Source organism: Oncorhynchus tshawytscha, linkage group LG22, assembly GCF_018296145.1.
Source record: "Oncorhynchus tshawytscha isolate Ot180627B linkage group LG22, Otsh_v2.0, whole genome shotgun sequence".
In the NCBI taxonomy this organism is placed as follows: Eukaryota; Metazoa; Chordata; class Actinopteri; order Salmoniformes; family Salmonidae; genus Oncorhynchus; species Oncorhynchus tshawytscha.
This window is the reverse complement of record NC_056450.1, coordinates 38,780,050-38,806,664: the sequence shown is the minus strand read 5'-3', so window position 1 is coordinate 38,806,664 and position 26,615 is coordinate 38,780,050. Positions and strand designations below refer to the sequence as shown.

Sequence of the window (26,615 nt, the reverse complement as noted above, 5' to 3'; positions counted from 1 at the left end):
CCCTAACCTTAACCCTAACCTTAACCCTAACCTCAACCATAACCCTAACCTTAACCCTAACCTCAACCTTAACCCTAGCTTCATGTCCACATTCCAGCTCAAGCCTAATCCTAAAGATAAATATAAAGCTTGCATTCAACAGATTGATGTGCTATATTAATCAAGATTATCCATTTTTTTTAAATCATAGTTTTTCTATTCTATAAACATATTATATCTAGCAGCCTGCACCACATTCACTTTGGTGCACATTTACAGTTGGGCTTGTTCAATTACTATATTGTATGTTTAGGCCCATTATTTATTTTATTGTATCAATCAATAGCCAATCAAAATGATAATCAGATCTACATTGCTTTTTCTTACGTATGACGTAAGCGCGTCGACTGGTTGAACGTTTACATCTCAAATCAAAAGGTGTTTGTCATCTGCTCCGAATACAGCAGGCAACCCATTAATAAACCAACAATGCAGTTTTAAGAAAATATAGTTAAGAAAAATATTTAATAAATGAACTTAAGTAAAAAAGTAACGAGGCTATCGGTACAGGTTAGTTGAGGTCATTTGTACGTCGGTAGGGGTAAAGTGACTGCATAGATAATAAACAGCGAGTAGCAGCAGTGTACAAAAATCTACAATATTTTTTAAAAACTGAAAGGGGGGGTCAATGCAAATAGTCTGGGTAGCCATTTCATTGTTCAGCAGTTTTATGGCTTTAGGGTAGAAGCTGTAACGTTTTGGGGGTAGAAGCTGTAACGTTAGCGCCTAGCTGTGAACTATCTGAGCGCTACCGAACAAAAGCCTTAAAACAAGCTGATTTGTAGCGGCCATCGATATTTTTAACACGGAAACATTTGATTATCAAGTTCTAGGTAATTATATTTTCCAATTAACGTTATGTTGGCGTGTGTCTGTCGACCTTGCCTAACGTTAGTCCCGAATCTGTGTTCTGCTTGCATGGAAGACTCAGATGGCTTTTTTTCTTCTTCAGATTTCCAATGTTTCAACCACTTAAAAACCATTTAGATGCTAACTAAACTACTTAATTGACATGATCTGACACGTTTGCATATTTGTTGTGGTTATGTTGGACTCAAAATCGGGTTAACTTGCGCACAAATAGTAACCGCAATGTGTCTCGCGAAGGTCATCGGATGCATGTGGGGTAACGTTATTGTAATTTTGACATTTCTTGCTAAATTATATGCTCTTTTTAGCATGGTGTGGTTGTTTTCCAAGGTTTGTGTTAGAAAACGCAGCGTTCTTTTACAGGAAATAGTGTACTTTTCTCTTAAAACAAGGCAAAGGGCCAAGTCCCACAGCGCCATCTTTTGGTCGTGTATTTGTTATCGCTGTTGAAAAATACATTCATAATGTTATTCAGAAATATTCACTACCATCGAGGATTTTCTCAAATAATTTATTGTGCATAAATGAGTCATTTGGCAATCAAACACAATGGCTGTTTTAGGCATCAAAGGAACCAAGCATCATTAAAGTGGCCAGGCTCCTTTGTTTTCTATTGCTTTATGACACAGCAGGCCAACTCAACATTTGGCTTGTCGCTTGTCATCTCCCCATTGGCATTGTTCACAGGGGCAGGCCACAGGAACAGCACTCACACCTAATGTGCTGAGAAAGTCTTTTCACGGAGCAATTTCAGTATGTCATTAGAAGGCAAAAAATGGGGATTGTTTACTCTGAAATGTACAAAATGTGAAGTGGAGGATGATGTTTTGTTAAAGTGGTGGCAATGCAACAAACTCTTTCAATTCAATTGCACACAACCTGTTTCTGTTCTTCAGATAAAGGCTCAGAAGTTTCCCCTTCTCTCTCGCCAGTCAAGATGGGAGGAGCTGTGAGCGCTGGCGAGGATAATGACGAGTTGATTGACAACCTGAAGGAGGCACACTACATCCATTCAGACCTGGTGGAGCGGGCCTTCAGGGCCATCGACCGGGCCGACTACTACCTGGAGGAGTACCGTGACAGCGCCTACAAGGACCTGGCCTGGAGGCACGGCAACATCCACCTATCAGCCCCCTGTATCTACTCTGAGGTGATGGAGGCCCTGGACCTGCACCCTGGCCTGTCCTTCCTCAACCTGGGCAGTGGGACGGGGTACCTCAGCACTATGGTGGGACTCATACTGGGTGAGTTGTTGTAACTGGTTTAGCCAGCAGCATACCACCCTGCATCCCACTGCTGGCTTGGTTCTGAAGCTAAGCAGGATTGGTCCTGGTCGGTCCCTAGATGAGAGACCAGATGCTGCTGGAAGTAGTGTTGGAGGGCCAGTAGGAGGCACTCTTTCCTCGAGTCAAAAAAAAATATATCCCAATACCCCAGGGCAGTGATTGGAGACATTGCCCTCTGTAGGGTGCTGTCTTTCTGATGGGATGTTAAACGTGTGTCCTGACTCTCTGGTCACTAAAGATCCCATGGCACTCATCGTAAGCGTAGGGGTGTTAACTCCGGGGTCCTGGCTAAATTCCCAAGCTGTCCCTTATACTGTCACCTAATCATCCCCAGCTTACAATTCATCTCATTTATCCCCCCTCCTCTCCCCTGTAACTATTCCCCAGGTTGTTGCTGTAAATGAGAATGTGTTCTCAGTCAACTTACCTGGTAAAATAAACACTCTAGGCCTGGGTGAGTTACTGTAGCAAACAGTACAACCACTCTGGGCCTGGGTGAATTACTGTAGCAGACAGTACAACCACTCTGGGCCTGGGTGAGTTACTGTAGCAGACAGTACAACCACTCTGGGCCTGGGTGAGATACTGTAGCAGACAGTACAACCACTCTGGGCCTGGGTGAGATACTGTAGCAGACAGTACAACCACTCCGGGCCTGGGTGAGATACTGTAGCAGACAGTACAACCACTCTGGGCCTGGGTGAGTTACTGTAGCAAACAGTACAACAACTCAGGGCCTTGTTGGAGTTGGAAAGGGGGAAATCAGCAGGCCAACTGATTGGAAAAGTTGATTGAAATGCATTGTGGATGTTTGTTATATTTCTGTTGTAATCCTGGTTCCAGGTCCATTTGGTGTGAACCATGGGGTGGAGTTATATGCTGATGTGATTGAGTATGCCTATCAGAAGCTAGACTACTTCATCAAAACCAGCGAAAGCTTTGACAAGTGAGACTCTTTACCACTGATTGCCTTTCCAGTCTACATCAGCCTTGAAGTTCTCTCTTGTCAGTAGACATCGTGGCTAGTTGAATATCAGGTGGGAGTGTGTAGCCTGTAAAATCGATTGTTTTTGTCTTTTTGTTTATACTGTATTTGTGTTTTTTTTAGGTTTGAGTTCTGCGAACCTTCGTTTGTGGCGGGGAACTGCCTGGAGATCCCCCCTGAGAGCAGGCAGTATGACAGGGTGTACTGTGGGGCGGGAGTGCAGAGAGACCATGAAGAATACATGATGAACCTGCTGAAGGTGGGGGGTATTCTGGTACTGCCTCTGGAGGAGAAGGTGTGTATACTCCCACTAACTAGGTTTCCATCCAACCTTTTTATGCTTGTACTTGTCGGATTGAAAATGTCAATTTGTCGGTAAACTCAGCAAAATGTCGACAAAATAAAATACGCTAGCGGTGGTGTGATCTTTTCGTCTGTAAAATGTACTATGCGATAAATGGTGGTGAAAGTGCCTTTATGCGCAAATATTGATATAATAACCATCGAATTGGAGTACATTTGGAGTCACACAATGATATGTTGTGTGGTCAAAGATAATGTGAAGGAAACCCATTGGTCCTCCCACCAAGACCCATATTTTAGAATATAATGCATGAAAATCTGTAGCCAATAGGATGGAGACCTAGCTACTGAAATGCATGTAATTATGTCCCTTACATAAATAGGATGTGCTCTAATGCAGGGCTTCCCAAACTCGGTCCTGCCCCACCCCACCCCTGGGTGCATGTTTTGTTTTTTGACCTAACGCTACACAACTGGTTCAAATAACCATCTCATCATCAAGCTTTGATCATTTGTATCAAATGTGTAGTGTTAGGGCAGAAAAAAAAACTTGCACCCGGGGTGGGGGGCAGGACCGAGTTTGGGGAAACTCTGCCCTCATGTACTCTTCCTAGCTGACCAAGATCAGGCGTACAGGCCAGAGCAGCTGGGAGACCAAAAAGATAATTGCTGTGTCCTTCGCTCCACTGGCACTGCCCCAACATAACACCAATGGCGAACCCAAGACAGTCCCACTACGTGAGTACCTTGTCAGTTTGGGATTTTCTAACAAGAAAAGTCAGAAGAGATGAGTGAAAAACGATAGAAAAAACCCCCAGACGTTTTGATCACCATCCAAAGCATACTAACGTTCTCTTCATTCTCTCTCCTTTCTGATCTCTGGTGACCCACGGAGCAGCCACGTTTGAGGTGCGGACGCTGCAAGAGCTGGCTCGTATAGCCATCCGCCACACCCTGAGAGTGACCACGGACAACGGGGGAGGTCAGCCACGGGGTCAGGGCTCTTTTGGAGGTGGCAGGGGCCTGGGGGTCAGTGGGCTCCACAAGTACGGCCCACGCTTTAAACGCCGAAGAGTTCACCACCGCCGCCACTGCACCTCTGTAGTACTGGCACACAAGCGTGTGGTGAGCAATGCTGACCCCACCCCTGCTCCCCTGGACAACAACAACAATAACCACGGGGGGCAGGAGGATGGGCAGCGAAGGGCAGCCCGGGAGGAGGAGGAGGAAGCAGAAAAGGAGACAGGGGAGCAACTCCCAGCAGAGCCACCTATAAACATCCTGAGAGAAAGGATTCTCGTTTTGCCCCTCCCGGAGCCTCTGAAGATGTACCTGCTGTACTGCCGGGAGAAATGACTTCTCCACAGATACAGCACCCAGCAGAAACCAACAACCCCTGACTGGGTCTCTGTTACTGACTGGGTCTCTGTTACTGACTGGGTCTCTGTTACTGACTGGGTCTCTGGGTCTCTGTTACTGACTGGGTCTCTGTTACTGACTGGGTCTCTGTTACTGACTGGGTCTCTGTTACTGACTGGGTCTCTGTTACTGACTGGGTCTCTGGGTCTCTGTTACTGACTGGGTCTCTGGGTCTCTGTTACTGACTGGGTCTCTGTTACTGACTGGGTCTCTGTTACTGACTGGGTCTCTGTTACTGACTGGGTCTCTGTTACTGACTGGGTCTCTGTTACTGACTGGGTCTCTGTTACTGACTGGGTCTCTGTTACTAACCCCTGACTGGATCTCTGTTTCTGACCCCTGACTGGATCTCTGTTTCTGACCCCTGACTGGGTCTCTTACTGACCCCTGACTGGGTCTCTTACTGACCCCTGACTGGGTCTCTTACTGACCCCTGACTGGGTCTCTTACTGACCCCTGACTGGGTCTCTGTTACTGACCCCTGACTGGGTCTCTGTTACTGACCCCTGACTGGGTCTCTGTTACTGACCCCTGACTGGGTCTCTGTTACTGACCCCTGACTGGGTCTCTGTTACTGACCCCTGACTGGGTCTCTGTTACTGACCCCTGACTGGGTCTCTGTTACTGACCCCTGACTGGGTCTCCGTTACTGACCCCTGACTGGGTCTCTGTTACTGACCCCTGACTGGGTCTCTGTTACTGACCCCTGACTGGGTCTCTGTTACTGACCCCTGACTGGGTCTCTGTTACTGACCCCCCTGACTGGGTCTCTGTTACTGACCCCTGACTGGGTCTCTGTTACTGACCCCTGACTGGGTCTCTGTTACTGACCCCCCCTGACTGGGTCTCTGTTACTGACCCCTGACTGGGTCTCTGTTACTGACCCCTGACTGGGTCTCTGTTACTGACCCCTGACTGGGTCTCTGTTACTGACCCCTGACTGGGTCTCTGACCCCTGACTGGGTCTCTGACCCCTGACTGGGTCTCTGACCCCTGACTGGGTCTCTGACCCCTGACTGGGTCTCTGACCCCTGACTGGGTCTCTGACCCCTGACTGGGTCTCTGTTACCCCTGACTGGGTTTCTGACCCCTGACTGGATCTCTGTTACTGACCCCTGACTGGGTTTCTGACCCCTGACTGGGTTTCTGACCCCTGACCCCTGACTGGATCTCTGTTACTGACTGGGTCTGTTACTGTTTCTTACTCAATTCCTTTCCTGTCACTGTAAGGAGGAGACATATTTGATCAGTATGGGAAGGGTTTCACCTTGGATAGAAAGGTGTCTCTAGGCTCTATGGTACTCAGTAACTTAGCTTTCTCAATGGTGTAGATGTTTAGACAGCCAAACAGATCAATTATGTGAATGGATTTTTTGTTGTTGCAGTAGTTGGGAAGGGAGGATCTTTGTGATTTAACTTTTTCACTCAACCCAACAAAGTTGTTTCCCTCTTAAGCTGTGTGTGAGAATGGGATCCATATATTCTGTGCTGAGTGAGCCCTAGACCTATGGAGGTGTCTGTTATCTGGTTGGAAGACCAAACTCTACTTATTGGACATCACCTGCAGCCACATGTCCCAGAGCACGTTGGTCCACATCTACTGTACTATGAGAGACTGGAAGAACCATCTGAGATTGCTATCGAGCCTTGTGCTTCATAAATGGAAGGAGAAGATGGGATAGTGTCAGAGTGGAGGAGAAAGTTTTCATTTCAGTAGTGTCCAGAAGCCAGAGAGGTGGTGTAGAGGTTGTCTGTTGATGAGGTGGTGTGGAGCTGGTAGAGGTTGTCTGTTGATGAGGTGGTGTGGAGCTGGTAGAGGTTGTCTTGATGAGATGAGATGTGGTGTGTTGTGACACTGATGACCCATGATGCCTGTGGTTTAGACACACTTATTATTGTTTGACTCTATTTTGTTAGCAGACTGGCAGTGGATATTAGGTGTTTTGAGTTAACTTTCTTGAGAATAAATGCAGGAGACACTATGATGCCATGATCATGTCCAGCAGACGTTTCAGTTTGAACATGACAGACTAGGGTTGACCATGCTTCTTCCATTGTTATGATGGATTCTGCTCAAATTCTCTTATATTTGTAAATGTTTACTTTTCCCTCTAAAATGGTTCAGTTCCATTTTTAATTCAGTCAATTCTGGAAAATAATTGACATTTGATTCATAGGTAGATAAAAAAACTGGGATTTTTTTCATGTTGAATTTCATTACCTTATGAATTAATTTAAGATCAAAGTAATGCCAAACCTGACATGTACATTCATCCAAAGCTGGTCTTTTGGTTTACTTTGTAATCAATAGTGAAATAAAGTTAGTTTACAGAGGATCATGTTTTTTTTCTTCTACATAAACTATATATACAAAAGTATGTGGATACCCCTTCAAATTTGTGGATTCAGCTATTTCAGCCACACCTGTTGCTGACAGGTGTATAAAGTCAAGCACACGGCCATGCAATCTCCATAAACAGTCAGTCAGTAGAATGGCCTTACGGAAGTGCTGACGTTTGTGCCACCGTCATAGGATGCCACCTTTCTAACAAGTCAGTTCGTCAAATTTCTGTCCCGCTAGAGCTGCCCCGGTCAACTGTAGGTGCTGTTATTGTGAAGTGGAAATGTCTGGAGCAACAACGGCTCAGCCGCGTAGTGGTAGGCCACACAAACTCACAGAACGGGACTGATGAGTGCTGAAGCGTGTAAAAGTGGTCTGTTCCCGGGTCTAACACTCACTACCAAGTTCCAAACTGCCTCTGGAAGGAACGTCAGTATAAGAACTGTTCATCGGGAGCTTCATGAAATGGGTTTCCATGGCTATGCAGCCGCACACAAGCCTAAGATCACCATGCACAATGCCAAGCATTGGCTGGAGTGGTGTAAAGCTTGCCACCATTGGACTCTGGAGCAGTGGAAACGTGTTCTCTGGAGGGATGAATCATGCTTCACCATCTGGCAGTCCAGTGGACAAATCTGGGTTTGGAGCACTACCTGCCCGAATGTATAGTGGCAACTGTAAAGTTTGGTGGATGTGGAATAATGGTCTGGGGCTGTTTTATATGGTTCGAGCTAGGCCCCTTAGTTCTAGTGAAGGGAAATCTTAACGCTACAGCATACAATGATATTCTAGATGATTTTGTGGCAGCAGTTTGGGGAAGGCCCTTTCCTGTTACCACATGACAATGCCCCCGTGCACAAAGCCAGGTTCATACAGAAATGGTTTGTCGAGATCGGTGTGGAAGCACTTGACTGGCCTGCAACAGAGCCCTGACCTCAACCCCATCGAACACCTTCGGGATGAATTGGAATGCCGACGGCGAGGCCAGGCCTAATCACCCAACATCAGTGCCCCATCTCACTAAAGCAAGTCCCCACAGCAATGTTCCAACATCTAGTGGAAAGCCTTCCCAGAAGATTGGAGGCTGTTATAGCAGCAAAGGGGGGGACCATCTCCATAATAATGACCATGATTTTGGAATGAGAAGTTGAACGAAGCGGGTGTCCGCATACTTTTGGCCATGTAGTGTCTCATGCCACTGCTGTAAGCCTGTGAGAAGACAGGACAGGAAATGCATGTAGCTACTGTGTGCTGTCAAAACAGCAGCGAGAAAAGAAACATTTCATTTCCGACTTATGCCATTTTGTTGACGTGTGTTTTCTTTTTTGCTTGTTTAGTTATACATTGTGTGGTGGTCATCTGCATATAAATATAATTTTATATATAGATTCTTTAGCTCATACTTGCTACCGATACCTTAGTTACAGACTGGATGTAAACTTATCTGAATGTTGAATCGAGGTTAACTTAGTCAGCCTCCAGTGTCACACCTACAGTATGTCGCATGAAATTGGCATTTTGGTCAAAACTATTCTGATTTGTCCTTTTAATATAACACTTTCACATTGATTTCAAATGTTAAGTGATAAATCTGTACTCCCTTGGCCAGGCAGATTGTTTTGTTCATCTGACTCATAGCATGTTTTGTGATTTTTTTTTATTTATAATTCAATACAGTGGTAGAATATGAGCAATAAAAGGTCTTTTCCAGTTTGCTTGTATACTCTAGAACCATTCCTTAAGTTCTGACAAATGTGGGTTGTGTTTACGGATGTTGTTTTGGAATTTGAATTGTACTTTTTTTTGACTGCTGTTAATAAAAGTTGAATGTTTGGGATGTGATATCATACACTAACTCCACCACACATCAGTTTCACTCATTTAAATCAGTGTGTAATTAGGTCATCTTTATTAAAACTTTTTTTTTTTTACAAAAGGAACAGTTGAGGACTTCTGCATCTGCATAATTTTAACATTTGGCAAAAACCATCAGAATCATCTTATACATAAAGTTTAGATACGGTGACATGCCAACGGGATAATAATGTAGGGATTCATTTTAGATGCCAAATTCTATGGCTTAGTAAAGTAAGAATTTTCTAAAAATCATGCTGAATGAACCTTATGGTCAGAAGTATAAAAAAAAAATAGGGGCTAACCCTTGTATAAAGATTACCATTTCATGCCAAATGCATACAAGTCTCAACACACAGAATCTGAGTGAACATCACATTTTAGGATAGAACGCATCCTTCCCATACAAAACATTGTTTTAAGGTCGGATCAACTGTTGCAAACTTAAACACTAAAGCAATTTGAAATGCACGTACCGTGTCAGAAAATTAAAGTGCACTTAAAATTATACAAATCCAAAAATAGTCTATTTCAAAGAAAACTTTTTTAAAATGGTATCTACATATGTATAAAAATGAAATAAAAGTTAACCTTTTTCAGTATTACATTTTTTACAACTGCAAAAAGGTGATACAGGACTTTCTATATCGTAGTATACACATATACTGTCACAGGGTAGTATAACCCTGCAGTAGCAGAGGGAGTGGGGACAACGCTCAGATGCAGGTGTAAAAACAGTGAATTAAGACTGCATATTTATCCAAAACATACAAGGAAAGCTACCTTCATTTTTTCAGACCAAGTCCATTTTGATTGAGGCCTCTTGACATAAACTTTCTACCTAAGGTACAACAAATCAGTTGATTCCAAGGAACACTCGGAGCCAGATCGGAGGTCGGTAAAGATGAGGTTGAGGCAACACAGCTAGCTCCCTGCCCCTCTAGCCAGCCGCTGTAGGTCTGTAGAGTCTGGAGAATCTAAGGCACCTCAGAACCCTGATAGATGATTTGGCTTGTGTTGACCTCTAGTTCCGCTCTTCCATATCCCTGTCATCATAGGTGCTCCAGGAAGAACAGCATGTTGTGATTCCAGCAGCGACCGGCCACATCACGTGACAGACGTGTTGCAGCGTGCTTCACCCTCCGGCCTGTACAGTTAGTTCACCAAGCAGTACAAACAAAACACTCCCCCACTTATTGAGGACAACAGAGATTTAAAGCTCAACTGTGTACAGACAGACCTGGATAACAGCTTGTAAACCTAAAGTAGGGACATTGACAAACCCCCCCCACAGCAAAGCATTTAGAGCTGTCCTTTCCGATGCCAGCCCCCATGTCCACGTCTCCTCCCATCACACTGTAGACATAGGAGGGGCCCAGGAGGACACATGCATAGTAGTGAACTAGAGCTAAAAAAAATAATTGGTCTAGAGGACATCGTCCTTATCTGTTAACATTAAGAACATGTGTGGGCCCCATAAAGGAAGGTAGTATTCAACCGCTTGTCTCTGGAACATCACGCACAGATGGCATAGTATTGTACCGCAGTAACCATGTGGGTTGGAAAGGTAGATACAAATCTCTTAAAAAATTAAAAAATAAAAATGATAAGAGCTATGGTCTCAGGTAAAAGAAAAGAAAAATATATTTTAAAAAATCATTTAAAAAAGTGCTTGAATCAGTCTGGAGTCTCCGTCACTTTCCCTTGCAGACTGCAAAATCAGTCTGCAAGACTCAGTAGAAAAACAAAACAAAAAGCAGTCTTCTCAATTTTGGGTCCAAAAACAGGAAATGTGTGGAGTTATCACTTGGGCACTAGCCCGCGGGATTGTGGGTATAAAGGATGTCCTGGGCTGGAGGGGCTGTATGGAGAGTTGGGGGTGCGAGAGGTAGGGGTACCAGTCTTCTTACCCGTTTTAGGTCGGCTGGTTGGAAGAGAAGAAGATAACATTTTTTTGTGTGTGTGTGTGTGTGTGTGTGATGGCTTCTAAATTTGCTTATGATTATTGCTTTATAAACCCTGTGGTATCGAGTAGACCTGTGATACTAAACAGGCAGAAACCCTCCCTACTGAAATAACTAAAGGACAAAACCCAGAATGGCACTGGAGGGAAGTGACCATTTTATAGCTCCTGACCAATTGTGCTATTTTTTTTGCGCTGATCATAACTTTTCTTTGTACATAATGTTGCCGTCATCGTTTCTTATGACAGAAAAAAGCTTCTGGACATCAGAACAGCGATCACTAACCTCGATTAAGAACAAAGATTTCTACTTCAATGAGTCGGGAGGTGAAAGACATTGATTATATTTCAACCACATAAAATATGCATCCGGCCCAAACTGAACTCTTTTTCAGAAACAGTGGGTTGTTTTCACAGCTTTCTATTTCCATACAAACAGTCAAACTGATGTCGTTTGGACATTAGTATTTGTTTCTATTATTGTCCTTTATCCCCGGTCCCTAAACGTCTTTGCTCCACAAATGGAGATGACAGAAACTTTATAGATGTCAACTAGATTGAAGCATTCATTCTATAAAATGTATGACATTCTGTTGAGTAATGGTTTATTTAGTCTTCTAGGTCAACATATGATGTCAGAAGAGAAGCTGCATGAATCTAATTATAGACAAGTTGACTAACAAACAGCCTACAGAAATGTTGGAAATTACAAGCAGAAACATATCTAAAAAAATTAATTAAATAAAAATACATTTTAAAAATCTGGGAAATTCAAAAAAAATATTCTCCACCCCATCAAATATTTGTTCCACCGACTGACTGCAGTGCATTTTCTATATTAGCAGGATAGGGTTTGGTGTGGGCCTTAGGTTTTCACATGTAGTTAGGCGGTTGCAGAAGGGTTATTAGCAATTGTGGGTGGGTGCAGCTAAATAAACAGCTGACCCACGCACCACATTATTTACCGGGAGAGTTTCTTTATTTTTTGTAGCTGTCCATTTACCACCACTAAGACCACACTCAAAGAGCGGTATAGGGCCATAAGAAAATGCTCACCCAGAGGAGGCGCTCCTAGTGGCCAGTGACTAATGCAGGGAAACTGAAAACCATTGACCTAATTTCTACCAGCATGTCACCTGTGCAACTAGAGGCGGGGGGGACGGACGCCAGAAGCCATGGATTACAGGCAACATCCGCACTGAGCTAAAGGCTAGAGCTCCCCCTTTCAAAGAGCGGGACACTAATCCGGACACTTATAAGAAATTCTTCTACGCCCTCCAACGAACCATCAAACTGGCAAAACGTAAATATAGGACCAAGATCAAAACCTATTAAACCGGTTCGGACGCTCAGAGGTGGCAGGGCTTGCAAACTATCATGGATTACTAAGGGAAACCCAGCCGCAAGCTGTCCAGTGACGAGAGTCTACCAGACGAGCTAAATACCTTGCTTTGAGGCAACCAACACTGTGGCAAGCAACACAGCACCAGCTGTTCCGGACAACTGTGTGATCACGCTCTCCGTAGCCGATGTGAGGAAGACCTTTAAACACGTTAAACATTCACAAGGCTGCAGGGCCAGCTGGATTAGAACTCAGAATGCACTGACATTTTCAACATCTTCCTGACTGAGTCTGTAATACTTACATGTTTCAAGCAGACCACCAAAGTCTCTGTGCCCAAGAACGCCAAGGTAACATGTCTAAATTACTATCGCCGCGTAGCACTCACATTTCTAGCCATGAAAAGCTTTGAAAGGCTGGTCATGGTTCACAGCCTGGACCCACTCCAAATCGCATTCCGCCCCAACTTATCCATAGATGATACAATCTCGATTGCACTCCACACTTCCATTTCCCTTTTGGACAAAAAGGAACACGTTGGAATGCTGTTTATTGAAGGCTGAGCTGAGGTCAACACCATTGTCCATTCCTCTCCAAGCTCAGCACTAGCTAAGGACCCTGGGATTAAAACACCTAATCACTAAGGAATTATCATGGTCCACACACACCAACAGTTGTCAGGAGGCTGAAAAGATTTGGCATGGGCCCTCTGCAGCTGGGCCTTCCGAGTGGCGCAGCAGTGCTGGAGGCTTCACTACAGCCCCGGGTTCGATCCCAGGCTGTGTCACAGTCAGCCATCACCAGGAGACCCATGAGACGGCGCACAATTTGCCCAGCATCGTCCGGGTTATGGGAGAGTTTGGCCGGCCGGGATTTTCTTGTATCATCGCGCACTAGCGACTCCTTGTGGCGGGGCTGTGCGCCTGTAAACTGACTTCGGTCGCCAGCTGTACACCGTTTCCTCTGTCATTGGTGCGGCTGAAGAAATAAAAGCCGAAATAAAATCAATCATTCTCTCTACTATTATTCTAACATTTCACATTCTTAAAATAAAGTGGTGAGCCTAACTGACCTAAAACAGGACATTTTTACTAGGATTAAATGTCAGGAATTGTGAAAAACTGAGTTTAAATGTAGTTGGCTAATTTCCGACTTCAACTGTACGTCAGAATGCTGTTCATTGACTATAGCTCAGCCTTCAACAACATAGTACCCTCAAAGCTTATCATTAAGCTCGAGGCCCTGGGTCTGAACCCTGCCCTGTGCAACTTGGTCCTGGACTTCCTGACGGACCGCCCCCAGGTGGTGAAAGTAGGAAACACTTTGCTGATCCTCAACACAGGGGCCCCATAAGGGTGCGTGCTCCACCCCCTCCTGTACTCCCTGTTCACCCATGACTGCATGGCCACGCCTCCAACTCAATCATCAACTTTGAAGACGACAACAGTAGTAGGCCTGATTACCAATAATGACGTGACAGCCTATAGGGAGGAGGTGAGGGCCCTGGCAGTGTGGTGCCAGGAAAACAACCTCTCCCTCAATGTCAACAAAACGAAGGAGCTGATCGTTGACTTCAGAAAAAAGTGGAGGGAGCACACCCCGATCGACATCAACAGGACCGCAGTGGAGAAGGTGGAAAGCTCCAAGTTTCTCGGTGTAAACGTAATTGACGATCTGAAATGGTCCACCTACACAGACAGTGTGGTGAAGAAGGCTCAGTGCCTCTTCAACCTCAGGAGGCTGAAGAAATTAGTCTTGGCCCCTAAGACCCTCAGAAACTTTTACAGATGCACAATTGAGAGCATCCTGTCAGGCTGTATCACCGCCTGGTACGGCAAATGATCCGCCCACAACCGTACGGCTCTCCAGAGGATAGTGAGGTCTGCACAACGCATCACCGGGGGCAAACTACCTGCCCTCCAGGACACCTACAGCACCTGATGTCACAGGAAGGCCATAAAGATCATCAAGGACAACAACCACCCGAGTCGCTGCCTGTTCACCCCGCTATCATCCAGACGGCGAGGTCAGTACAGGTGAATCAATGCTGGGACAGAGAGCCTGAAAAACAGCTTCTATCTCAAGGCCATCAGACTTAAATAGCCATCACTAGCCAGCTACCACTCAGTTACTCAACCCTGCACCTTAGAGGCTGCTGCCCTATATACATAGAATCAAAGGCCACTTCCATAATGGAACACTAGTCACTTTAATAATGTTTACATACTGCTCTAATAATTTTATGTGTATATACTGTATTTTAGTCAATGCCCTCTGACATTACTCATCCTAATATTTATAGATTTCTTTATTCTATTTTACATTTGTGTATTGTTAAGATACTACTGCACTGTTGGAGCTAGGAACACAAGAATTTCACTACACCCACAATAACACTTGCTAAGAATGTGTGTATGTGACCAATAAAGTTTGATTTGAATAGTTAGTCCGGGTAGTTATTTGGTTATTTGCATTAACACCTTTTGCACCAAATCTTTTGACTCATCACATACGATGTGGTTACTGTTTATTATCTCTCCTGCTGCCTAGTCACTTGATTCACTACATTAGTAAAAGTATGTAGACACCTGCTCGTCAAACATGTCATTCCAAAACCATTCATATGAAGTTGCTGCGGGGACTTCCTTCCATTCAGCCACAAGAGCATTACTGTGGTCGGGCAATGATGTTGGGCGATTAAGGCTGGCTCGCAGTAAGCGTTCCTATTCATCCCAAAAGGTGTTCGATGGGGTGGAGGTCAGCGCTCTGTGCAGACCAGTCAAGTTCTTCCAAACCGATCGACCATTGATATCTGTATGGACCTCGCTTTGTGCACAGGGGCACAGTCATGCTGAAACAGGAAAAGGCCTTCCCCAAACCGTTGCCACAATGTTGGAAGCACAGAATAAATCTTGAATGCCATTGTAGGCTGTAGCATGAAGATTTCCCTTCACTGGAACTAAGTGGCCCAAACCATGAAAATGAGCCCCAGACCATTATTCCTCTTCCACCAAACTTTACAGTTGGAACTATGCATTGGGGCAGGTAGCATTCTCCTGGTATTAGCCAAACCCAGATTTGTCAGTGGGACTGCCATCACTCCAGAGAACGCGTTTCACCAGTGTCTCCTGACCCCTCCTGTCTCAGCCTCCAGTATTTATGCTGCAGTAGTTAATGTGTCGGGGGCTAGGGTCAGTTTGTTATATCTGGAGTACCTCTCCTGTCCTATTCGGTGTCCTGTGTGAATCTAAGTGTGCGTTCTCTAATTCTCTCTTTCACTCTCTCTCTCGGAGGAGGACCTGAGCCCTAGGACCATGCCCCAGGACTACCTGACATGATGACTCCTTGCTGTCCCCAGTCCACCTGGCCGTGCTGCTGCTCCAGTTTCAACTGTTCTGCCTTATTATTAGACCATGCTGGTCATTTATGAACATTTGAACATCTTGGCCATGTTCTGTTATAATCTCCACCCGGCACAGCCAGAAGAGGACTGGCCACCCCACATAGCCTGGTTCCTCTAGGTTTCTTCCAAGGTTTTGGCCTTTCTAGGGAGTTTTTCCTAGCCACCGTGCTTCTACACCTGCATTGCTTGCTGTTTGGGGTTTTAGGCTGGGTTTCTGTACAGCACTTTGAGATATCAGCTGATGTATGAAGGGCTATATAAATACATTTGATTTGATTTGATTTGCTCCAGAGTCCAACGGGTGGTGAGCTTTACACCACTCCAGTCGACGCTTGGCTGCTCGGCCATTGAAAACAATTTCATAAAGCTCCCGATGAACAGTTCTTGTGCAGATGTTGCTTCCAGAGGCAGTTTGGAACTCGGTAGTGAGTGTTGCACTCGGTGGTCCCGTTCTTTGAGCTTGTGTTGCCTACCATTTGCGGCAGAGCCGTTGTTGCTCCTAGACCTTTCTACTTCACAGCACTTAGTTCACGTGGGCAGTCTAGCAGAAATTTGACAAACTGACTTGTTGGAAAGGTGGCATCCTATGACAGTGCCACGTTGAAAGTCACAGATCTTCAGTAAGGTCATTATAATGCCAGTGTTTGTCTGTGGAGATTGCATGGCTATGTGCTCGATTTTATGCACCTGTCAGCAACGGTTGTGGCTGAAATAGCCAAATACACTAATTTGAAGGGGTGTCCACATACTTTTGTGTGTATATATATATATATATATATCTACCTCAATTATCTTGTACACCCATTCAGGACTGGTATCCTGTGTATAGAGCCAAGTGATCATTACTCATTGTGTATTTATTCCTTGGGTTACTTTTTTCTACTATTTCTCTATTTACATTTTATCCCCCCCCCCTTGTAAGCATTTCACTTTTAGTCTACACTTGTTGTTTACAAAGCCTGTGACAAATACAATTTGTACAGAATGGGACAGAGCCTTACCCAGACTTTGGTTTCTTGACTGCCCCAGTGCTGGTGTGCTCGAGGCTGCTGTGGAACCTGGAGGCATCCACCTGGATCGCATCCTCTTCCCGCAGAGCATCCTCCAACGCTGCTGCTACCGTGGGTGCTATGACTGGCCCCTCATACTCCTTAGTGGTCCGAGCGGGAAGGTCCATCTCCAGCATCAGGATATTCTCAGACTGGGGAAACAGAGAGGAGGGGGACTGCTACCACTCAGAGGACAAGGCGTGAGTCACAGTCACCAGGGACAGAGAGCAGAGGCACGGGAGAAGGCAGAGGGACGGGAGAAGGCAGAGGGAGAGGAGGAGACAGAGGGAATAAAGAAGATCATACCTTGTATCTGACGTCAGCCATCATCACCATGGACGTGCGGGCGTGCTGACTCAGGGGTCTTCTGTAGCCCACCGCTGACACTGGCCTGGTCATCATCTGCTGGTCACTGAGAGTTATCAAAAAGACAGCCATACAATTTGTATGTGTTCCTTCCTACACGAGGGATTTGCCAACCACTTAGGTCAAACCCTGTGCATGTATGCATTACTGCAGCGTGTTTTGTACACATATATGACCATGTGCATGTCTAACTACTACTGCATAATTCATGTGCACATACTCCTCTATGCGGGTGATGGGACGCATCTTCCAGTGGTCGTCCTCCTCGTCGAAGAACGCCCTGTTCACAATCTTATTCTTCTCCTCCATGGGGATGAAGTTCTCAATGATGAGATGCCTGGCAGACAGAATAACAAGGTCAGGGGGACCTCCTAACAGCCTGAGGATACTATTATTGATAATAGGAGGAAGCCTAGGCAGTCATGGGGTGGGGGGAACCGACCACAGTACAAAACCTAATCTAGAACAACTCTCCTTGTTACTTCCTGATATTCAAGGAAAAATCCAGGTCAAAGCTAATCACTCATGTTTATTCCAGGAATGTACTCATTGTCAGAGGGGAACAACTAAAATAGACTACATAGATTTTTTTATTTTAATTATTTTAATAGTGTGTGTGAAATGAGAGACGTGTGCTGGTTGGTGGCCTGACAGGGTCCATACTTGAGTTTGAGATCCCTGGTCAACTCGTTCTGGGTCTGTTCCAGCTCCTGTCTCTCCTTGATGTGGAACTCCTGGACCTCATAGATCTCTGTTTTCACTGCCTGCAGCTTCGCAAACAGCTGGAGAAAAATCAGAGGGATAATGAGACCGAGCACAACAGGAGACGAAAACACCATTAGTTTCAGTGTAAACAAACAAACGTGCCAGGGAAAACTGAACACATTGTGCATGCCACAATCTCATTTGAACTCTAGTAAACTGACAGCATAAAAGGACAGTTTTCTATGGAATCAAATGTACTTTTTTGCTACAGTTCCTGATCGACCTTTTTCAGCTTCTTGGTCTTGATGTCTACTTCCTGTTGTAGAGAGCTGTACGTCTCCTTCAACTCCAGGGTCTCCTCGTCACGATTCTCCACCTGCTGTTTCATCTCCCTCTCTCTGCGTTTCTACACACACACACACACACACACACACAGTAAGGGCAAGGATGTGTAATCCCACAAAGAACACTACTCACATAAATCATTTAACTCTTCTGATCAGATGGCAAATGAATACTATTAAGATTGTCTATTGAGTGTTCAATTGTCTCCATCAATAAAAGTCCATCCATACACACATATCACCTGTTCAGCAATTTCCTGTCTCTTCTGTTCCAAGATCCTTTGTTGTTCGTTGGTGTGGTCCACAATGTTCTTCCCTCCCATCAGAAGCTTACTCTCCATTGCCTGGGTGAGGACACAATCATGAGGTGTGAGGGAAACACACAAAATAGCAGTGAAAAGTTTGGACACACCTACCATTCAAGGGTTTTTGATATTTTAACCATTTTCTACATTGTAGAATAATAGTGAAGACAAACTATGAATTAACACATGGAATCATGTAGTAAACAAAAAAAAAAAAAAAATTCTTCAAAGTAGCCACCCTTTGCCTTGATGACAGCTTCGCACACTCTTGGCATTCTCTCAACCAGCTTCACCTGGAATGCTTTTTCCCCACATATGCCGAGCACTTGTTGGCTGCTTTTCCTTCACTCTGTAGTCCAACTCATCCCAAAGCATCTCAATTGGGTTTAGGGCTGGTGATTGTGGAGGTCAGGTCATCTGATGCAGCACTCCATCACTCTCCTTCTTGGTCATATAGCCATTACACAGCGTGGATGTATGTTAGGTCATTGTCTTGTTGAAAAACAAATGATAGTGGGACTAAGCGCGAAACAGATGGGATGACGTATCGCTGCAGAATGCTGTGGTAGCCATGCTGGTTAAGTGTGTCTTGAAATCTAAATAAAATCACAGACAGTGTCACCAGCAAAGTACACCATCACACCTCCTCCATGCTTCGCTGTGGGAACCACAAAAGCGGAGATCTATTCACCTACTCTGCATCTCAAAGACACGGCGGTTGGACCAAAAATCTCAAATTTGGACTCATTTCCACCAGTCTAATGTCCGTGGCTCGTGTTTCTTGGCCCAAGCATGTCTCTTCTTATTGGTGCCCTTTAGTAGTGGTTTCTTTGCAGCAATTCGACCATGAAGGCCTGATTCATGCAGTCTCCTCTGAACAGTTGATATTGAGACGTGTCTGTTACGAGAACTGTGAAGCATTTACGCAATTTCTGAGACTGGCATCTCTAATGAACTTTGAATCTTCCTTTCCAGTTGGTGGTCCTCATGAGAGCCAGTTTCATCACAGCATTTGATGGTTTTTGCAACTGCACTTGAAGAAACTTTCAAAGTTATTGAAATATTCCGTATCGACTGACCTTCATGTCTTAAAGTGATGATGGATTGTTGTTTCTCTTTGCTTATTTGAACTGTTCTTCCCATAAAATGGACTGGTATTTTACCAAATAGGGCTATCTTCTGTATACCACCCCTACCTTGTCACAACACAACTGATTGGCTATCTTCTGTATACCACCCCTACCTTGTCACAATACAACTGATTGGTTATCTTCTGTATACCACCCCTACCTTGTCACAACACAACTGATTGGTTATCTTCTGTATACCACCTTGTCACAACACAACTGATTGGTTATCTTCTTGTCACACCTTGTCACAACACAACTGATTGGTTATCTTCTGTACACAACTGATTGGTTATCTTCTGTATACCACCCCTACCTTGTCACAACACAACTGATTGGCTATCTTCTGTATACCACCCCTACCTTGTCACAACACAACTGATTGGCTCAAATGCAATAAGGGAAAAATAAATTCCACAAATTAACTTTTAACAAGGCACACCTGTTAATTGAAATGCATTCTAGGCGACTACCTCATGAAGCTGGTTGAGAGAACGCCAAGAGTGTGCAAAGCTGTCATCAAGGCAAAGGGTGGCTACTTTGAATATCATTTGATTTAATTTGTTTAACACTTCGTTGGTTACTACATGATTCCATAGTTTTGAAGTCTCCACTATTATTCTACAATGTAGAAAATAGTACAAATAAAGAAAAACCCTTGAATGAGTAGATGTGTCCAAACGTTTGCCGGGTACTGTATAGAATAAAAAAAGAGAATGTTGGGGTGAAAAGGACCAGAATGTAGTCTCCTCACCTTGACTTTGGCAGTAAGCATCTCGCCTGCTTCCTGCTCCTTTTTCAGGGCGTCCATCTTCCTCTCCTTCTCCTTTAGCAGCCTCTGTTTCTCCTCCGCCACCAGACTGTGATCCTCCATGATGGCCTTCCTCTCCCTCTCCAACTTCTCCTGCTGTACACGCCAATAATCTGCACCCACTTTATCAGATGGTTCTACACCACCATCATCATCCTCCTCCTCTTCCTCCGTCTCTCCATCCTCTATGTCCTCTTCTAGTTCATCCCCAGCTTCTCCAAACCCCCTTCTCCTCTTCTTCTTCCCTGAGCGTTTCCCTAACTGTTCTTTGAGCCGAGAAATCTCTTCCTGGAACTCTCTGAGCAGAGCATCTTTAGGGTCCTCGTTGACGCGGGGCTTGTTCTTAATGTTCTTGGCCCGGTTTGAGTAGCGTAATGTGGTCAGTGTCTCCTCCACGTTGTAAGACGCTGGTCCGATGTTAGCCACCATGACTGTGTGGGCATTGCCCCCCAGGGAGTCCTGTAGCAGGCGGGTGAGCTTGGAGTCGCGGTAGGGGATGTGGGTGCTCCTGCCATCCACCAGGGCAGAGATGACATTCCCCAAGGCTGACAGGGACAAGTTAATCTTGGTGGCTTCCTTCAGGCGCTCTCCTTGGGCTCCTGTCTTGGTCTGCCTCTCACTGCCAGCCAGGTCCACCAGGTTCAGTTTGCCCACTCGAATGTGGTTCTCTCCGTCGACGCCCAGCTCGCTGCACTCGATGGTAATGACGAAAATGGCATGTGACCGGGAACTGTGCTCATTCATATTGGTGGAGCCCACTGAGCGGTTCTGGTTCCCCACGTTCATGACGTGCTCTATTTCTCGTACACTCTTAGTGACGAAGGAGGAGAGGTCCTTGACATATACACCCGTGTCTGGCCTCTCTTTCAGCTCCAGCCGGCCGGACTGGTCCTTGGACAGCAGGTCCCTGATCTCCTCCTGGTAGATCTCCAGGTATGAGGCCCTCACCAGGTACTGCTGGTTCTGGGAGCGGGAGATGTGTGTGAAGACGTGCTCAAAGGAATTGGGGATTACACCCCTTCTCTCTGGGTCATTGCGCACCCCCTCCATAGTGTAGGTCTTTCCTGTACCCGTCTGGCCGTACGCAAATATGGTCCCATTGAAACCAAGTAAGACAGAGTCCACCAGGGGCCTGAAGGTTTCATCATAGAGATCCACCTGTTTGGAGTTCCAGTCGTACACAGAGTCAAATGTAAAGACCTTGGGGTGTTCGTGGGCTGCAGCCCCCCGGGGGTTTCGCACAGCCACCTGGCCCAGCTTCACATCCACCTGCACCACCCTCTCAAAGTTAGCTGCCCGCTCCTTCTCATTCATGGGTCGACAGCGAACCACCACCTTCACCGACTCTCTGGTCTTAGACATCGTGACTGGTCCCCAGACAAACTGGTCTTGAGTTTCTTTCCTTCAAGTATTGTACAGAGTCAAGAGTTCACAATATCAGAGATGCCAACATCAGAATCTGTAAACAAATTTAAAACACATTTGATTATTTTCAAATAGCTATTGCCAACACGATTAGTTCATGTTTTCTTTTGTGATTATGAAGAACTTCCTGCACTGTGCATCAAACTTGCTTCCTGGCGACAACGTTTTCAGACAGATAGCTAGCAGCTACAAAACATGGCTAAGAGTACGTGGACACCTGCTTGTTGAGCTTCTCATTACAAAATCATGGTCATTAATTAATATGGAGTTGGCCTCCCCTTTGCTGCTATAACAGCCTCCACTCTTCTGGGAAGGCTTTCCACCAGATGTTGGAACATTGCTGCGAGGATGTGCTTCCATTCAGCCACAAGACCATTTGTGAGGTCAGGCACTGATTGGTTGGGGGATTAGGCCTGGCTTGCAGTCAGCGTTCCAATTAATTCCAAAGGTGTTCGATGGGGTTGAGGTCAGGTCTCTGCAGGCCAGTCAAGTTCTTCCACACCAATCTCGACAAACATGGACCTTGCTTTGTCTACAGAGGGATTGTTCTTGTGCTGATTTAGCTTCCAGAGGCAGTTTAGAACTTGGTAGTGAGTGTTGCAACTGAGGACAGACTATTTTTTAGCTTGTGTGAGATTGTGTGGCTTACCACTTTGAGGCTGAGCCGGTGTTGCTCCTAAACATTTCCACTTCACAATAACAGCACTGACAGTTGACCGGGGCAGCTCTAGCAGGGCAGAAATTTGACAAAGTGACTTGTTGGATAGGTGGCATCCTATGAAGGTGACACATTGAAAGTCACTGTGCTCTTCAGTAAAGCCAGTCTACTGCCAACGTTTGTCTATGGCTGTGTGCTCGATTTTATACACTAGCCAGCAACGTTTTTTTTATTTTATTTAACTAGGCAAGTCAGTTATCATAATTTACAATGACGGCCTACCCTGGCTAAACCATAACGACACTGGGCAAATTGTGCACTGGCCTATGGGACTCCCAATAACAGCCGGTTGTGATACAGCCTGGAATCAAACCAGGGACGCCTCTAGCACTGAGATGCAGTGCTTTAGACCGCTGCGCCCCTCGGGAAATGAAATAGCCGAATCCACTTATTTGAAAGGGTGTCCACATACTTTTGTCAATGTAGTGTAGTTAGCAAGCTAACAAAACAGCACAGCTGGCCGGCGACGTTCAGCTAACTACCAGCTTGACCTTTCAGTGACACTGCTAGCTAGCTGGTTAATAAAACTAACTAGGCAAGAACACAACATAATTAGGTTAGCTAAACTAGCTACTGTAGTTAACGTTAAGTAATTTCGCTAGCAAAACTTTGAAAAAAGCATTAGTTATTGGCACACACAAAGTCACGTTAGATTGGCAAGCTAACTTGATAGTGATCGATTAGTGCTCCCTAGTGAAAGCGTCGGAATATATTCAACTCTGGTACTTCCTATGCTAGCTAACGTTAGTTGATTGACGGTAACAAGCTAGCTAGCCAGTTCATCGCTGTGCACAGGCTAAAATAACAAAAATAGTCAAAGCTTTACGGTTATGATAATTATGGCAATTATAGCAACAATAAGATATCTAGCTAACAAAATTGGAGAACATGTTCACATCATCCGGAAACAAATTAGAAAATGTGATTTTTGCTAGCCAACTCGTTTACAAAAGAATCGGGACAGCACCCCTAACAACCCTCGATCGGACGGCCTAGCAACGGAAAACGAACACATCCTTTCTCAGGAAAGGACAGTTTGATGTTGGGAGGCATCTCCATGTGCAGTTTACGAGAACAAGCACACAATTAAGGTGAAACTCAGTGACATTGTTCACTAGCTATAATGCAAAATTCACGACAACATTAACATTGTCCGCTAGTTACCAGTCAATCCAGTGCTTCCACCCGAGCAGCCGTTCCTTTGCATCCCAGAAAACTGTCCCGGATGGAGAGGTGCCGGTTATGGCTTTTAACATTGCAGCCAATCGGAGTCTTTGTCTTGTTATGTAACAGCTAAAGACCTCTCCTCATAATAAATTGGAACAAATGTATTTTACAAAATCGTGTCAATATAACTTGGGATATTTTTTTTTATATATATATATATATATATAAAATGCATATAGAAATTGAACATCTAAAAAGTGAGAACGTGCATTAATTAGTTTAGGCTGCAGACGTGTATCACCAGTGAAGCCTGAATCTTTTCCATGTATCTGCACACGCAGGAAGCTCAGTCATCACCACATTTCAGAGTTACTTGCATAAATGTCACGTTTCCAGTTATTTTCATCAAAGAGCAATAATACAACTAGTTAGTAGGTACAAAGCTTCAAAACATCAGAAACAGACACCGTAATCATGTTGTACACAAGTATAGTAAACATTTACTGTTGGCCTTATTAGAGCACATTACAAGAATGTATGAGGAAGACTGTCAACCTCCCACTATAACTAGTATCTGCAGGATCCGTTACTGCACTCCTGAGAGGTTTATTTTACACCCTCATCCACCAGGTCCAATTTACGCAGTATTAAAGAAGAAAAGTAAGACAGGGACATTACACTGGAAGTCTTCTCCACCCAGGGTTCAACAGGGTGAGCTGTTGGGGGTGGCAGGTAACCTAGTGGTTAGAGCGTCGGGCAAGTAACCCGAAAGGTTGCGAGATTGAATCCCATTGCTGACAAGGTACAAATCTGTCGTTCTGAACCCCCCACTGTTCCTAGGCTGTCATTATGAATTTGTTCTCCCAAAATAATAGAAACGCTTGAGTAAATGAGGGATACAAAGTATATTGAAAGCAGGTGCGGTGCCTGAGTAATTAACATATATAAATCATATATAAAAATGCTGGGTAGGCCATTGTTGTGGCTACACCCCCATAGGATGACAATGGAGCATGAGTGGTTTGATGAAAATGTAAACCATATGCCAGGGCCATCCATCTCAGTCACCAGATCTCAACCCAATTGAACACTTATGGTCGATTCTGGATCGGTGCCCGAGACAGCGTTTTCCACCACCATCAACAAAACACCAATTATGGGAAAATGGTGTCACATACCTTCAATAGAGTTCCAGACACCTGTAGAATCTACGCCACCGTGCATTGAAGCAGCTCTGACTCATGCCGTATTAAGATGTTGTTGGTGTTTCCTGAATTTTGGCAGTTACTTGTTTATAGCTGTGGCTATAAATAAAATAAAAATGTATTGGTCACATACACATGGTTAGCAGATGTTAATGCGAGTGTAGCGAAATGCTTGTGCTTCTAGTTCCGACCATGCAGTAATAATAATCTAACAATTTCACAACTACTTTATACACACAAGTGTAAATGAATGAATAAGAACATGTACATATAAATATATGGGTGAGCGATGGCCGAATGGCATTGGCAAAATATGGTAGAGTACAGTATGAAATGAGTAATGTATGGTATGTAAACATTATATAGTGGCATTGTTTAAAGTGACTAGTGATACATTTATTACATACAATTTTTAATTGTTAAAGTGGCTAGAGATTTGAGTCAGTATGTTGGCAGCAGTCACTCAATGTTAGTGAGGGCTGTTTAACAGTCTGATGGCCTTGAGATAGAAGCTGTTTTTCAGGCTCTCTGTCCCAGCTTTGATGCACCTGTACTGACCTCGCCTTCTGGATGATAGTGGGGTGAACAGGCAGTGGCTCGGGTGGTTGTTGTCCTTGATGATCTTTATGGCCTTCCTGTGACATCGGGTGCTGTAGGTGTCCTGGAGGGCAGGTAGTTTGCCCCCGGTGATGAGTTGTGCAGCATAGAAGGTATTGCGGAAATGGAACATTTTTATTTATTGAACCTTTATTTAACTAGGAAAATCAGTTAAGAACAAATTCTTATTTACAATGACGGCCTACCCCGGCAAACCCCAGGCGACACTGGGCCAATTGGGCGCCGCCCTATGGGACTCCCAATCATTGCCGGATGTGATGCAGCCTGGATTGTTGATGCTATGAAGAGTATAATAATGTCATGTATACAGCGTGTGTAATAATGCTACTGCTTGTTTAATAGCAGTGGTGTTGTGGAGGGTAAACACAAATTCATTATTTTGCGTAAGGGTTTAGCGGAAACAAAATGGGAGCTTTACTTTATTCACCGCGAACGGTGATCAGAGTTGACTAAAAACATTTTTATCACCACATCAATGTAATAGTGAGTATGGATCACATTCCTACACTGCAATGTCCTTCCTCCTCACCCAAGATTAAAAAGCCAGTCTAAAAGCAATTTGTCATGGACTACCCAGGAAGGGCAAATCTTCACAGCTCGTCTTGCTTGTTAAATTTTCCAGCTTAATCCATTCCCGAAGAAAGACGACGGCCGGGCATGCACATCACGGTCTCGTTTGACAAAAGCAGGAAGAGGAGGACACAATTCCCAACGAAGTGGTCAGACTGGCTTATGATGTACAAGTCCATCTGGGCCAAGTCTGGCTTGAAGCTCACCACCTTCACCTGGGCATGGACAGAAACAATGATACACTGAATATAGCAGTATGCAAACAAAGCATGTTAACCAACATCGCAACACCTGTGAAAAATGGATCTACTGGGTATTTGTATTTATTTTTACTGACAAAGAACATCATCTAATTGATCACTCCAAGCTCACCTTATTGGAAGAACTTTTGGATCTTAGT

The 26,615-nt window shown here is 44.7% G+C and overlaps 2 protein-coding genes across 6 annotated transcripts; one reads left to right on the top strand and one right to left on the bottom strand.

Annotated features, from left to right (window-relative positions):
• The first annotated feature begins 390 nt into the window (after nt 1-390).
• Nucleotides 391-4,845, top strand: LOC112222391 (protein-L-isoaspartate O-methyltransferase domain-containing protein 2). 2 transcript variants are annotated; one of them, XM_042304197.1, is made up of 6 exons: nt 391-549; nt 1,806-2,153; nt 3,039-3,141; nt 3,304-3,475; nt 4,098-4,221; nt 4,382-4,845. In XM_042304197.1, exons 2-6 carry the CDS (start codon nt 1,847-1,849, stop codon nt 4,837-4,839), a joined length of 1,164 nt encoding a protein of 387 aa, XP_042160131.1. In that variant the 5' UTR covers nt 391-549; nt 1,806-1,846; the 3' UTR covers nt 4,840-4,845. The 2 variants fall into 2 exon arrangements, with proteins under 2 accessions (XP_042160131.1, XP_042160130.1); XM_042304196.1 differs by lacking the exon at nt 391-549 and adding an exon at nt 608-872.
• A 4,284-nt stretch (nt 4,846-9,129) lies between these two features.
• On the bottom strand, nt 9,130-25,621 carry LOC112222389 (kinesin-like protein KIF3B). Of its 4 annotated transcripts, XM_042304193.1 has the most exons (10): nt 25,586-25,621; nt 25,001-25,126; nt 20,456-21,971; nt 18,512-18,613; nt 18,209-18,331; nt 17,884-18,002; nt 17,441-17,557; nt 17,161-17,266; nt 16,807-17,006; nt 9,130-11,021 (listed from the first exon to the last, which is right to left on the bottom strand). In XM_042304193.1, exons 3-10 carry the CDS (start codon nt 21,872-21,874, stop codon nt 10,901-10,903), a joined length of 2,307 nt encoding a protein of 768 aa, XP_042160127.1. In that variant the 5' UTR covers nt 21,875-21,971; nt 25,001-25,126; nt 25,586-25,621; the 3' UTR covers nt 9,130-10,900. The 4 variants fall into 4 exon arrangements, with proteins under 4 accessions (XP_042160127.1, XP_042160125.1, XP_042160128.1 ...); XM_042304191.1 differs by lacking the exons at nt 25,001-25,126; nt 25,586-25,621 and adding an exon at nt 23,820-23,927; XM_042304194.1 differs by lacking the exons at nt 25,001-25,126; nt 25,586-25,621 and adding an exon at nt 22,587-22,649.
• Nucleotides 25,622-26,615: the final 994 nt, after the last annotated feature.

Bases quoted from the DNA above. Each gene is read 5' to 3' on its own strand.
- LOC112222391 (XM_042304197.1), top strand. From the start codon at position 1,847: ATGGGAGGAGCTGTGAGCGCTGGCGAGGATAATGACGAGTTGATTGAC. The intron at 2,154-3,038 runs GTGAGTTGTTGT...TCCTGGTTCCAG, and splicing joins TATGGTGGGACTCATACTGG to GTCCATTTGGTGTGAACCAT. The intron at 3,142-3,303 runs GTGAGACTCTTT...TGTTTTTTTTAG, and splicing joins ACCAGCGAAAGCTTTGACAA to GTTTGAGTTCTGCGAACCTT.
- LOC112222389 (XM_042304193.1), bottom strand. From the start codon at position 21,874: ATGTCTAAGACCAGAGAGTCGGTGAAGGTGGTGGTTCGCTGTCGACCC. The intron at 17,558-17,883 runs GTATGGACCCTG...TCTGTCTGCCAG, and splicing joins ACCAGGGATCTCAAACTCAA to GCATCTCATCATTGAGAACT. The intron at 11,022-16,806 runs GTAAGGCTCTGT...TCTTCCAACCAG, and splicing joins GTCAAGAAACCAAAGTCTGG to CCGACCTAAAACGGGTAAGA.